The sequence below is a fragment of the Mustelus asterias genome, chromosome 25 (assembly GCF_964213995.1).
Source record: "Mustelus asterias chromosome 25, sMusAst1.hap1.1, whole genome shotgun sequence".
Taxonomy (NCBI): Eukaryota; Metazoa; Chordata; class Chondrichthyes; order Carcharhiniformes; family Triakidae; genus Mustelus; species Mustelus asterias.
The window spans coordinates 7,538,000-7,552,485 of NC_135825.1; the positions used below are offsets into that span (position 1 = coordinate 7,538,000).

At 47.0% G+C, this 14,486-nt stretch overlaps 1 protein-coding gene across 1 annotated transcript in view; it reads left to right on the forward strand.

Annotated features, from left to right (window-relative positions):
* Positions 1–1,468: 1,468 nt before the first annotated feature.
* The window catches only part of nuak2 (NUAK family, SNF1-like kinase, 2), a 49,069-nt gene continuing 36,051 nt past the window's right edge, over positions 1,469–14,486 (forward strand). The window contains exon 1 of the mRNA XM_078242045.1: positions 1,469–2,014. Coding sequence (XP_078098171.1) covers positions 1,769–2,014 — 246 coding nt within the window. The 5' untranslated portion in view covers positions 1,469–1,768. The remainder of the gene's footprint in view (positions 2,015–14,486) is intronic.

Below are 14,486 nucleotides of genomic sequence, written 5' to 3' on the forward strand. Positions count from 1 at the left end.
TTAAAAAGTACCTGGATCTGTACCTTAAGTGCTGCAAGTTGCAGGGTTATGGGCCGGATGCAGGGATCATAGAATCCCTACAGTGCAGAAGGAGGCCATTCAGCCCATCAAGCCTGCACCAACAACACTGCACCCAGGTCCTATCCCTATAGCCCCACATATTTACCTTGCTAATCTCCCTGACACTAAGGGGCAATTTAGTATGGGCAATCAACCTAACCCGCACATCTTTGGACTGTGGGAGGAAACCGGAGCACCCGTTGGAAACCCACGCAGACATGGGGAGAACGTGCAAACTCCACACAGACAGGCAGCCGAGACTAGAATTGAACCCGGGTTCCCTGGCACTGTGAGGCAGCAATGCTAACCACTGTGCCAACATACATGTGGGTTTAGAAAGGGCACCTGGGTTCTTGGGCTGCCATGGAAAAAATGGGCCAAATGGCCTCCTTCTGTAACGTTCCTATGGGAGTTACCGGGAAGGGTTAAAAAGCATTGTCCACCGAGATTGCACCAAAACAGGTGTAGATGCCCATTTCTCATGCTTAACAATAGAACCAGGCACCCACTATATCAGCAACAGAGTGGAGAATCCCAGGCTTTTTATTGTCTGAGCAGGCCATTCAGCTGTAGGAGCCATCACCGCAGAAGCACCTACCTATCCTGACCCAATCTCTTGGCCACTCAATGTTTTCCTGAGGAGACTCTGTACAGCGATCAGAAACAGAAACTGCTGTGGTTCCCCATGTGAGTTGGGAAATTCTCCAGGGAGTTTAGAGAATTGTTTCTTGTTCCACTGTTTTGGTGCAGCTGGGGAAATTTCCCCGTGGACAGATGGATGACGTGTTTTTCCACCTTCAGTTCTGTGCAGGAAGGGTTGATGTAATCCTATCGCACCAAACCTGGTAAAGCACCTTTGCCAGCTGATGCCAACTCTGAATTCCCTTTCTCTCTGATCCATCGCGTATTCTGTTCTATATTTGATCTCAGAAGTTGGGGGGGGGGGGGGGGGGGTTACAAGGTTATTGGGGCGGGGGAGGGGGGATTCCAATTTGCCTGAGTACTTTTGGACTAAGGTGCGGGAGAGTGAAAATACTGCCCAGTAACTTCCTCCTGCTCTCTCTCTCTCTCTCCCAGTCCCTCCTCCTGACAAGCTCCATGAAGCCCCTAGCAGTCCAATAGCCTTCCTTGGAAGCTCTCTCCTCAACAGAGTTGGATGGAGAGACAACACACAGTACCCAGGGAAGGGGGGTGGGGGCGGGTGATATTGGATCTTCCTCTGTAACACCAATAACTTTCCTTGGTTGTTACAAAAAATAGAATTAAAAGTTTGGCAAAGGACTTTAGTGATTGGCTGGAGATTAATGATGCTACATGCAGGAGGGGCTATTGGCTGAGACGTAGAAGGGGGTGGGGTTAGGCTAATTAGACGGCTGCTGAAGGTTCCACACGCGACTGGGATCTGGATTGTTGCAACAGTGTTAGGGAGAGGGTACATTGTATCAGAGAGGGATACACTGTACATTGTATCAGAGAGGGATACACTGTATCAGAAAGGGATACATTGTATCAGAGAGGGATACACTGTATCAATTCTGTCTGGACAATGAAGTGATAGTAATAATATTCTAGATATGTGTTATTTTATCACCAGGCTCTGATCTGCTGGAATTTTTTCCTCTCCCTCCCTCTCCTCTCTCAGTTTCCCCATACTCTGCATCCCTCATTCAGATCTCCTCGCCCCTCTGTCTCTTTCTCTCTCTCTCTCATGGATCCAGTCTCTCCTTGTCTGAGCCGGGGCCCGGCTCTGGCTGCCTCCTGCTCGCCGTTCGCCAGGGACCAGCCTCCGGCGCTGGCCTCCCGTTCCTCCTCGCAGACTCCCGAGCTGAAGCGGCAGGCGGTGAAGCGACACCACCACAAGCACAACCTGAGGCACCGCTACGAGTTCCGCGAAACCTTGGGCAAAGGCACTTATGGTAAAGTGAAGAAGGCGGTGGATAGATCCGGCCGAGTGGTGAGCATTGCTGTCATTTTTTTATATAATTAAAAAAATATATATATAGAAAATAAGTTTACATATGACTTAAAGTTGATCAGAAATGGATATCTAGTTCTCTGCTGGAAAAGGGGCGGCTTTGGGGGTGAGAATGTCCTGGGAGAACCAGTCAGAAAGTTTGGTGAAATTGACTCTTGTTAATTTCCTGGGATTGAAAATAACTTGCTACACTTCACTGAGCCCAGCTACTCGGAAGCTGCCTCATCAGCACAACGCAACTCACTCTCTGACACATTTGGGGCAGATTATTATTCTGAGCCCGAATCTTAAGGCTCCTTCCAACCCGCTCCAAATTCTCTTTTGGGGTTTGTTTAAAGCTGGACCTGGTGTTGTGAGACTTCTTACTGTGTCTACGCCAGTCCAACGCCGGCATCTCCACATCTTGTTTAAAGCTGTCAGAGGCGTTTCAGTATCTATATTGCCGATGTGAGAATCGGATTCACGATTTCCAATCTCCCTGCATTTTATCTTTCACTGTAGCGTCCCAGTTTGATGATGGGTTTGCTGCCGGTGTGGGTACGAGTTGTCAGTCTCTCTGAACACGCTTTTGTTTATGACCCTCATGGCGTTATTTTTTTTTTACCCTTCCCCAGTGTTAGGATCACAATAGCTGATGCCCCAGGCAAGGGTTATTGATGGGCAAGATCGCTGTGGGCGATTTCCAAAATAAGTCAGATATCAATCCCGTGTATTTCTTGCACCCCCCCCCCCCCCCACCCCCACCGGCCAAGTGTCTTGTCTGGCTCCCACTCACATCCTCCCCAGTCCTGACCACTTTGGAAGCAGTAGGATTGGTGGCTTATGGCGGCTACAATGAGTCAGATGTCGTTCTTGTTACACAGCAACTGAAAGTTGTTGCAGTTTGATCTCGCCATCTCTGGTCTAATCTGTGCAAACCTGGGTTCAGGCAGCGTGGGGGTGGGGGTGGGTGGGGGGTGTCTCTTTCCCCAAGCACTGTGGATGTTGGACATCTGAGATATAAACAGAAAATGCTCAGCAGGTTAGAAACCAAAAAGAGTTCATATTTGAATTTATTTTCCAACATTCTTTTTTTTCGTTGAGAGGGAGAGGGAAAATGCTGGGGTGGGGGTGTGTGTGTGTGTGGGGGGGGGGGGGGGTGGCGGTGGTCACCTAGCATTTTCTGCTTCTATATTGGCACAGCTGAAATGCTGGTCATGCTTTGTTCCAGACTTGATGCACTCTGTTATCCAGGTTCTGAAAATTACGGGAAGTTTCCCATGTATGCTGCTGTAATCATCTCATTTGGACCTCCCCCCACACCCGCACCCCCCCCCCCTCCCCCCACACCCGCACCCCCCCCCCTCCCCCCACACCCGCACCCCCCCCTCCCCCCACACCCGCACCCCCCCCCCTCCCCCCACACCCGCACCTCCCCCCCCCCCCCCATCCTATTCCATGGGATTCCCCAAGAATCCCACTCCATGAAATGCAGAAGTCTCTCATCCTACACATCTCACCCATGGAAAGAGGACAGTGGGTGCTGAGGGCCAGTTCAACAGCTTTCAGGACCGAGATTGCTAGATTTGTGTAATGGAAGCGTATTGAGGGTTAAAGAGCGATGCTGGGTATTGATGGGAGATGAGTAACCGCCTGAGATCAGACTGAATAGCAGAATTAGCTTGTAGGGCTGAATGGCCACCTCTAATTTCCCTGTTCCCTTTCATCAGAAGCAGGTTTGCCTCTGGTTGTTACAGGCAGATTTGTTGAAGGCCTTTCAAATCTTTCCCCACAGTCTGTGGCCATGAGCGGCACGGTGGCACAGTGGTTAGCAATGCTGTCTCTCAATGCCAGGGATCTGGATTTGATTCCTGGCTTGGGTCACTGTCTGTGTGGAGTTTGCACGTTCTCCCCGTGTCTGTGTGCGTTTCCTCCGGGTGCTCCGGTTTCCTCCCACACTCCAAAGATGTGCAGGTTAGGTTGATTGGCTGTGCTAAATTGTCAGGGGATTAGCAGGGTAAATATGTGGGGTGATGGGAATAAGGCCTGAGTGGGATTGCAGTCTGTGTTGACTCGATGGGCTGAATGGCCTCCTGCACTACAGGGATTCTATGATATGTGGTCAGGTAATTTCCCTTTGATTAAAAACTGGCCAGTGCTTGGTCTTTTCAGGAGATCTTGATGGGAGAAAGTTTCTGGTCCAAAATTGAATAGGTGCCTGGAATTCTGCTGCTTCCAAAGTGGTCAGGACTGGAGAGGATGTGAGTGCCTGGAATTCGGCCTGACACCATACTTGCCGCAGTGTGGTCAGTCCAGGGTCATTTCCGAGCCGTCACTGGAGTTTTAGTAACAGTGGGTGTGAAGAGTATGTCGGGCGGTGTCTTAAGTTTCTGCATCGATGGGCGATGATTTTCAACCCCTCTAAACATAAAGACAGAGATTGTGAATGCAGCAGTGGAAATCCATGACATCAGCAACCACAGGGACTGGAGGAGGTGCCCTCGAGCTGCATCCTGCATTGTGTCTGAGGAGTGCTTGTGTTGCTGGCTCCCACCACACATGTCTTGTGCAATCTAACCGACAACCCTTCATAAACCCACCAGCTGCACCAAGACCTGGGCATAAGTAGGCTTGCGGTCTTAGGAAATTGGGCAAATGCACACTTTGTGGGTTACCCCGGGGGTGGAGGAGTTACCTGGGGGGTGGGGAGGGGGTGTAGTGAGGCCCTTGCATTAGATGCTGGCAGTACAAGCTCCACTCCCAAGGTTGCTGCTGGCTCTATCCAAGCTAGGATGGGGCATTCTTCGCTGTCCTCAAATCAATGGATGATCCAGTCCTGAAGGAGGCCATTCTGCCCATCGTGCCTGAGCCAGCCAATTAGTCCCATTCCTTTGTCCTCACCCTGTAAATTTTTCCCAGTATTTTTTTTCCAATTCTTTTTTGGAAGTTATCAATGTGATGCCACCATCTTGCCATTTCTGTCAACCGGATCGCAATAATCCACAGCCTTGGAGAATTCTCATCTCCCTCCATGTCCCCCACAATGATATCAAATCTATGTTCACATCGGGGTGGAGTAATAGTGACCACAAGTCTGACACTGATGGTAGCATCTCAGAGAATTAATTAAGTTTATTAAATTAAACTAATTCAAGGGGACATGTTAGAAGGGTACATGAGTGGGACATTAAAAAGTATTGGCTTATGTTTGATTTATTCCCTTAATTATATTGAGAGAGATTCCCTATCCTGCAACCTCCCATTCCCCCCACCTCCTCCTGTAGTGTATTTCCAGGATGTGCTTGCTAACGAGAGCATTGCGCAGCTGTTACACTGAGATAAAGAAAGGCATGCTGAGATGATGTATATGCTGGAAATGGGGGTGGGGGAGAGGTTTGGGTGGGCATGGGGTCCTCGCCACATGTCCAAAGCCAACCACCCCTCACCCCCATGCTTTCCTCTATCAACAGAGCTTAGGGTGGAGACAGCCCAGAGACACAGAGGGCTGTTGAATTCCATTTAACGCCATCTGTCTCCAAGTAACTATCATGCTAAATTGAATTAATGTGTTAAATGACACTCCGAACAGGGGATGAGCTCAGGTTATTCAAAGCAAAGTCAAGATTTTCACCAATCTTTGGGACAGAACCTTTTGCAAAAGTGGCTCATGAATGTGACACGGTGGTTAGCACCACTGCCTCACAGCGTCAGGGACCCGGGCTCGAGTCCCAGCTTGGGTCACTGTCTGTGTGGAGTTTGTACATTCTCCCCATGTCTGCGTGGGTTTCCTCTGGGTGCTCCAGTTTCCTCCCGCAGTCCAAAGATGTGCAGGTTAGGTGGATTGGCCATGCTAAATTGCCCCATAGTGTCAGCGGGACTGGCTAGGGTAAATGCATGGGGAGATGGGGATAGGGCCTGGGTGGGATTGTGGTCAGTGCAGACTCGATGGGCCAAATGGCGGCCTCCTGCATTGTAGGGATTCTATGATGCTTCCCTCTATGTATAGAAGGGGAGACAATCAATGGATTTGAGGGGCCAAATGGCCTCCTTCTGCACTGACTCTGGATCTAGCATGGCTGGAATGAGTTTAGAAACACATGATGCTGTCTGTGGATTTGAACTTGTTAGGCTCAGTACCTGGGGTGTGTCCTTAGAAAAAATAAATTACCTTATACGCCAGATGGGATTGGATCTTCTCAAAAGAGCTGACCTTGCCCCCTTGTCCTTTGGTAAAATGCTTTCAGGAGGATGAAATTGGAGCCTGATGTGGAGTGATGATTGGAGTCCAGCTATTGTGCTTTTTAGCAGTGATATAGCAATGAAAGCACTAAACATAAGCAGTGCAGAATTAATTTGTGATTCTGGCTTGTTTGCTCAATGATAACTTCTGGGCAAGCCTCCTGAATCCCAAAATTCACACTGTTAAATGAGGCAGTTTAAAAATAAACCTAATTTCAACCAGGATTTATGCTCAGAGGTTCAGCTTGTTTTCCGATTAGACATAGCAGGCGTCCAATTGAACGCCCAGTGTCATTATAAAGCCATTGTTTTATGTTAACATTTCACGCAGAATCTGGTACGGATGAGACAGCCAGTCGTTGCCAGTTACGGCCTGTTGCCTAAGCACAAAGTGAGATAGATTGCAAGTCCAGTGCAATAAGCTGAAAGGCTGTTCTTTGTGTCTGGAGAGACAGACAGTGAGAGGGAACCATGCCACATATACAAAAAAATAAAACTTGTTCCAAGATATATTTTTAAAAATGATTAATTCTCAGAAAGTTGCTGGCGTGAGGCAGTTATTGCTAATCCCTAGTCTGAAAGATATGCTGGTTGGGTGCATTGGCTATGCTAAATTCTCCCCCAGTGTACCCGGACAGGCGTCGGAGTGTGGCGACTAGGGGATTTTCACAGTAACTTCATTGCAGTGTTAATCTAAATAGGGCGGCATGGTGGCACAGTGCTGCCTCACAATGCCAGAGACCTGGGTTCAATTCCCCGCTTGGACCACTGTCTGTGTGGAGTTTGCACGTTCTCCCCGTGTCTGTGTGGGTTTCCTCCGGGTGCTCTGGTTTCCTCCTACACTCTGGTTAGCTGCATTGACCCGAACAGGCGCTGGAGTGCGGTGGCTTGGGGAATTTCACAGTAACTTCATTGCAGTGAAAGCCTTACTTGTGACTGATAAGAAATAAACTTTAAAACTTGTCCCTGGCAAGGATGGTGGTGCGAATTACTGCAGTTTTTTTTTATTTTGGAGTACGCCGTTCCTAAAATTTGTGAAAATGTTAAATAACAGTTCAGGTTTGACAGTAATGTGTGATGCAGTTCAAATTATTTAGTGTGTGCACTCTCACTGCACTTATAGTTACAGGGTATATTTACACTGCTGCAATTCATATGCTGAAGGTGTTCCTACAGTGCTGCTGGGTAGAGTGGTTCAAGATTCTGACCCAGCCACAATAAGGAACAGAAAATATGTGTCCAAGTTGAGATGGGTTATTGTTGTAGAATCTTACCCTTCCCCCAACACAGTGCTTCAGAGAAAATATTGTAAGCTAGGCAACACATTTTTTATTTCCACTACGAGCTTGTATTTTAAATACGCCCTTACCCTCCATTCATTGTGGGTTTTTAAAATGCTATGTATGTAATGTTAGAACGTCAGACGGTGGCCGTGCTCGCTGGGGCTCCGTTTGAATGCAGAGCCTGGGCATTACTCAGTAGCTCATTGTACTTGCTGGAGTGACGCGCTGGCCCCCTCAGCACTGTGTCAGTTGGCTTGCGTGAATGCACCGGCTCTTGCAACAGTGCTCTCATTGAGAGGGTGCTTTTCTGGACAAGAGCCCTGGGTGAGATTATTCAAACAGGTGCAGCTGTGTGAAAGCCAGGCTGTTCATTAAAAATGTAAGGAGTTTCTCGAGGAGTAGGCACTGGACGAAACGTGCTGATTAAATCTGCACTCGTCCTGTTTGTGAAACCTGCTTTCGCTTTTGAGAAAGTGCCATTGCAGAGGAGGACAATTAAGGTGCATTCATAACATTGTAAAGTGACATGGAGATAGTTAGTTAGGGGACTGGGGGAACAATGGAGTGATCTTTGTTCAGTGCTCCTTTACATCTCCCTTGTTCCCGGATTTCTATTAGAAATGATTTCTTTTTGGCTGAGTTTCAGATAAGAGATCAACAGCCCCCCCCCCCCCCCCCCGCCACGTATCTTATGGAGAATTTGGGGTTCGAAACTCCGCTCCATTGCAGAGGACTGCACCACATCTGAAAAGATTAAAAAGATAAGATGTTAATGGTATGTTAGTTGTATTGGTAAGATACACTGATGCAGGGTAGTGTTTAATTAAGCAGCTGGAACACAGATAAATAGGGGACCTTCTGTGACTGGTGGTCTCCATGGAGTCTGGGGGGCATTATCATCTCACCAAGGACCAACATTTTGTTTTTAATTAGGTTTATTTTTAACATTTTATTTTAGTCACAATGCCCCACAGAGGCTGTATCGCCGGTCATTGTGTTTAATTTATTGAATATTATTTTTGAAAGAGTATAAATAGGGGATAGCGCACCCACCCCCCCCCCCCCCCCCCCCCCTCCTCCTCCACCTCACCCTTCAAACCTTTGATTACTTTGCTCTCAATTGTGGCATGAAAATAGGGCACCTTCCCAGCCCGATGGCTAGCACAGGGGCTGGAGTATTTAATCAGGCTTGGAAATAATATTTGCATTTATTAATGTAGGTTTCATGATGGCCCCTTAAACTGCAAATTTGTTTAAATAGCTAATTTGTTAATTATTTTATCGGTGTACTCAAAATAGGGTGTATAAGGCCAATAAATAGGGGATAGCTGGGACACTGGACATGTGTGGAAGGAGAGCTATGAGACTCAACAAAGTCCATAAATTCTCTCAGTAAAGAACAGCTTTGTATCTTAGTTTTGACTTCACTAATGGGCTGGGATTCTATTCATAGAAGAAAAAAAACTAGAGGTAATGATTGTTGAGGCCTAGTTTTGGGATTTCTCAACATAGATTGTAAAGGGAAAGCAAGATGGAGGAAGGTTTGTGGGTTTTACGTGAGGCATCTACACCCATCTCATGATGACCTCATGACTGCTGTATGCAGTGCTGGGAAAATTAGGATTGCAGATAAATAAAATGTCAAGGTCCACAGAGTTGGTGTTCTACTTTCCTGGTAGTCAGATGACAATGAAAGTGGAGTTGCTGATTAATTGCAGCAATCAATCTCTATTAATGCGTCTACAACAGACCCAGACACGAGGTGAGGGGAGCCCTGAGCTTTCAGCGCCATCGTTCCAAAGTCACCCGTTCCTCCCATGTCATCTCCCAAACCTGCAACCTCTACCATCGAGAAAGACAGGGGCAGCAGATGCATGGGAACACCATTACCTGCAAGTTCCTCTCCAAGCCGCATGCCATCCTGACCCGGAACCCTATCCCCATTCCTTCACTATTGTTGGGGTCAGAATCCTGGAATCACTGTGGGTGAGCCTACACCAGATGGACTGCAGCAATTCGCCACCACCTTCCCGAGGGCAAATTGGGAATGGGCAACAAATACTGGCCCAGCCAGCGATGCTCATCTTCCGCGAGTGAATAAGAATTATACTTTCCACCCATCATTTTCCTCAAATGTAAGTAAATTTACTAACGGATATACAGAATTCCTGACAGGAAGCATATGATGGTGCAATAGCTGTACAGCTCTGCGGAAAGTGTTATCAGAAAGTTTTGGTTCACCCGTTTTCACTGATCCTTGGGGTCAAATCTGCACTCACTATTCTGAGGGACACTTATGCCTTGCGCTGCCCAGTTTTACAATCACTATCGCGGTGTGGCATCTTACAGCGTATCACACTGCAGCAGAACAGAACCGTGCTGTAACTGGCTAATAGAGTTCTGAGCAAGACTTTCTCACACAAAGCACTTTGTAACCTTTAATATGTGAAGTGGGCCATTCAGGGGTGTTGTCAGGAAGGACATGACACACACAAAGGGAAGTGAAAATCTGAGACACGTTCCCCTCTCTCTCTTTAAAAAGTTGCTGAGGTTGGAGTCTTTCAAAATGGAGTTAGATAGACTTTTGTTAGAAACATAGAAACCTAGAAGATAGGAGCAGGAGGCGGCCATTCGGCCCTTTGAGCCTGTTCCGCCATTCATTATGATCATGGCTGACCGTCCAACTCAACAGCCTAATCCTGCTTTCTCCCCATAGCCTTTGATCCCATTCACCCCAAGTGCTATATCCAGCCGCCTCTTGAGTACATTCAATGTTTTGGCATCAACTACTTCCTGTGGTAATGAATTCCACAGGCTCACCACTCTTTGGGTGAAGAAATGTCTCCTCACCTCCGTCCTAAGTGGTCTACCCTGAATCCTCAGACTGTGACCCCTGGTTCTGGACTGCCCCACCATCGGGAACATCCTCCCTGCATCTACCCTGTCTAGTCCTGTTAGAATTTTATAAGTCTCTGAGATTTCCCCCCCCCCTCATTCGTCTGAACGCCAGCCAAAACAATCCTAACCTAGTCAATCTCTCCTCATACATCAGTCCCACCATCCCTGGAGTTAGGTAAAGGAATTGAGGCATATGGAACCAAGAGAGGTAAATGGAGTTCACATATAGATCAGTCATGATGTAATTGGATGGCAGAACATGGTTTGAGGAGCTGAATGACCTCCTCCGGTTCCAATGTGAAGCATCCACCAGCACCTGATTTATGTGCATAATACGTGAAAAGACTTATGTAGGCTGTCGGGAGAACAATGCCTCTGTTCATTCTCCTGGCTTCTATTTTTGCTGTGTATTGGTGTCAAGCGGGAGATGTTACCCTTTGATATTGTATGCAAATAAACCTGATGGGAATTACCTCATAAGAGCTGTGCAAGCACAATGCAAAACTGCAGTGTAATATCAGAAAGTAAATGACATGCAATAAAACTGCTTTCTCGGGCCACTAGTTAATAAGTTACTGATCAATCTCAAGAGTAAAGAGAGTGTGCAGTGAATTGGATGCTTGGGGAATGGGGATTGCAGCTGTCTCCCCAGTTTATTACTCTTTAGTCCCCATGGGAATTTGCGTTGGCCAAGGGACAGCTCCAAGTGCACCTGGGGCAATCTCTCTTCTGACATGATTCAGGTGCTTGTTCTTCAGGTGAGGGCTTCAGCCAGCTATTTGACCCTGGGGGGTGTCACAGCCAGGGACGATCCTATTCTTGCCTGATACCCTCACCTACAATGTTACAGCATTTACTGTGAATCATTCAGGAGTGGGGGCCTTGACTGACATTTTGCATGACCCCCCCCCCCCCCCCCAATTTTATAGCCAAGAGGATGTTAACTTTCTAACTGTTCCCTCGAAGGAGCTTGAAGTTGGGGGTTTCCTTGTCTGAAATGTTTCAGTATGGTGGTGGCAGTGCAATTATCTGCACACCCGATGGTGCCCTCCAGTTTAGGAAGAGTTGTGAAATGAGTCCACTGACTGATTGAATGTATGCCAACCCTGGGTCAATGAGCAACACCTCCACCTCCGAGTCGGAAGGTCATGGGTTCAAATCCCACTTCGGAGTGCGAAAGTCTCGGCTGATATTCCAGCATACTGAGAGAGTGCTGCACTGTCGACAGTGCCATGTTTTGGGGTGAACCATTGGACCAAGACTCTGTTCCCTCTGGTGAATGTGCAAGATCCTATGGCACTTTCGAAAGAGAAGGGGACTTTCCCCTGTGTCCTAGTCAATATTTATGCCTCCATCAACATCATTAAATAAGGTCACCTGGTCAATTTGTGGGAGCTTGCTGTGCACAAATTAGCTGCTGAGTTTCCTACACAACAACAATTCAAACATGCTTAATTTTGCTGTAAAATATTTTCAGATGCCGTGTGATAAATACATGTCTGTCTTTCTTCCTTTAACTGTTGACTGCAGGAGAGTTGCCAATTATGATTTAATAACCCATCAATGATATTATTGCCCCTCATTGAGACACAGTTATATAATGGCAACATATCTCTAATAAAAGCTTGAATGACTGATAACCTATGAAGCAGTTGGTTGATGTGAAGTTTGTGCTGCTTTATCTATTGGCAAAGGTCTAGCAGAGTTAGGAGGAGATTAAAGATCAATGAGAGTGTGGTAAGCACCAGCTCCAGTGAATCAACTAAGAATTTCTGCAGTGAAAGCTAAAGAGAAGCACCAGACCCAGTGAATGGAAGACTGATTTATGGACAATGTCTCCCAGCCGTACTCCTTCCAGTCTCCACCATGGAGACCTCATTAGGCTAGGAGAAGAGGTTGGACACTTGCCCTTCATGAAGTAGGTTGGCCTCAGAACCTTTAATTCCCCAGTCCCAGAAGTTTAGGTAACATTGGTCCCAGAAGCAACTCCCAGTGAAGATTTGAGGTCACGCAAAGTCCTGACCAGCATTGAGTGCAAGCATGGAAGGGCTTTGTGTTTACACTGGGTGCCTGTGGGCCATTTGGAGCCTGCCCAGATTCTAAAGCAGGTCCCAGGAGCTCTGATTCAACAAGAGCTGGATCGCTCTAAATTGCAAGAGGCAGCATGCAGGGAATGGCATCTGCCAGTTCGAATTGCAGCAATAATGCCAATGAAAATTGGACATGATCTTTCTCTGCACAATTGAAGCAGTGAGTCGATGAAAGAGCATGATTGAGTGTTTGTGAAGATGACTGTTGATGCAATCATCTAATCTTCCAGATCTAAGAGGATAGTATAGATACAGGGAGATAACTTGGTGTAAAACTAAAGGGGGAAGATCCTATTTTAATGTGATTATCTTTTGAACACCGATGCATAAGTGAGGTGAAATTGAAAATGTTGCACTGGTGTATTGATGGGTATTCCTCTAGCTAGGGAAGAGGGTACTTAAACCCTCAATTGTGACTTGAGCTATGGCACCAAGGCGTGTGGCTGAAGTTAAGATACAGGTCGGCTATCCTCTCATTGAATGACGGACGAGATTTGAGGGGATAAATGGTCTCCTCCTTGTACGACAGCATTGTGTGACTGTAGTGGCATGGTATGAACATTACACGTCAATTGCTATGCTTGTGCAAGTCCTGTGGGAGTGACACTGAAAGCCACACAAGCTTTCGAGGCTCTGAGCCCCTTCTTCAGGTGAGTGGGAATTCTGTTCACAACAGAATTCCCACTCACCTGAAGAAGGGGCTCAGAGCCTCGAAAGCTTGTGTGGCTTTTGCTACCAAATAAACCTGTTGGACTTTAACCTGGTGTTGTTAAACTTCTTACTGTGTTTACCCCAGTCCAACGCCGGCATCTCCACATCAGGAGTGACACTGCCCAGTGTCCTGGGAAACAAGCCCTTATGTGGTCAACAGCTGGGGCATAGAAGTGGCATTTTCTTCCTCCATACGTGCTTTAAGTATTTACATAAACTAAGTCCTGTGACTAAGATTGTGGAAAGTCACCCTCAGGCCTGTAGGTTGGAATCTCACCTAGTTTTATTGGGCCAATTTGTGAAGCTCAGTTCCTTGTGCTGTGTATTTGTACAGAGAGAGACACGGTTTAATTCTGTGGACATACGCTTGAGGGGAGGTAAATAATAAGTTCCATAGTTTTGTTTTCACCTGCAAACCATTGACTAATTTAGAAAGAAGTTTGGTTTTGAAATGCTGAAACCAGCAAATCAACTTGTCGTCTTGCGTAATGCCCTATTTTAAAAGAAATCGGTCTGGCGAGAGAACTTTAACCACATTGCCATTGTTCCAAATTTTTATTCATCGCCCTTTTCTGCTTTCAATGAAGTTTCAAAGGGGTAGGGTCACCTCACTGGGCGTCCAGGCAGAACACCGTATCAGACACATTATAAATTCCGATACGAAAGGTTTACGTGGGCTCTATAGAAGTAAAGCCACCAGAGTCCCAGATGACCATGGGCTCCTCGAAGGGGAGAGCTGACTGGTGGTGATTTATCCTGGGGATCACCACACCTCAGACAAGGGGCAAGGTTGAGATATGGATAACCTCAGCCGGTATAGGAATTGAACCCTCGCTGTTGCCGCCGTTTTGCATGATAAACCATCTATCCAGCCAACTGAGCTAAACTGACCTTAATATTTGTAACGCAGTTCAGGTTTTTATCTGTCTCTTGTAATCCTTTTCTTTTAGAGGAGCATTCACTCCTTGATGGGGGGTATTTTTTTGCAGTCCTCTGCAGCCCCTTTAAAAGATTATCTTGTAGTAATGTATCAACCCAAATTTTCTAAATTCATCCCACTTTCCTCTCTTTTACCACCCGCTTGTCACCTTCCCCACAAACCTCCCTGATGTTTCATTGTGCTGTTCAGTGCAGAAAATAACCAAGCTGGCAGCTTGCTGCACCTTTCTCCTTCAGGCGTGGGATTGCCACACTCCTGCTGTTCTGAGCATGTCAGTCGTGGCTCAGTAGGAACTCTCACCTCCTGAGTCA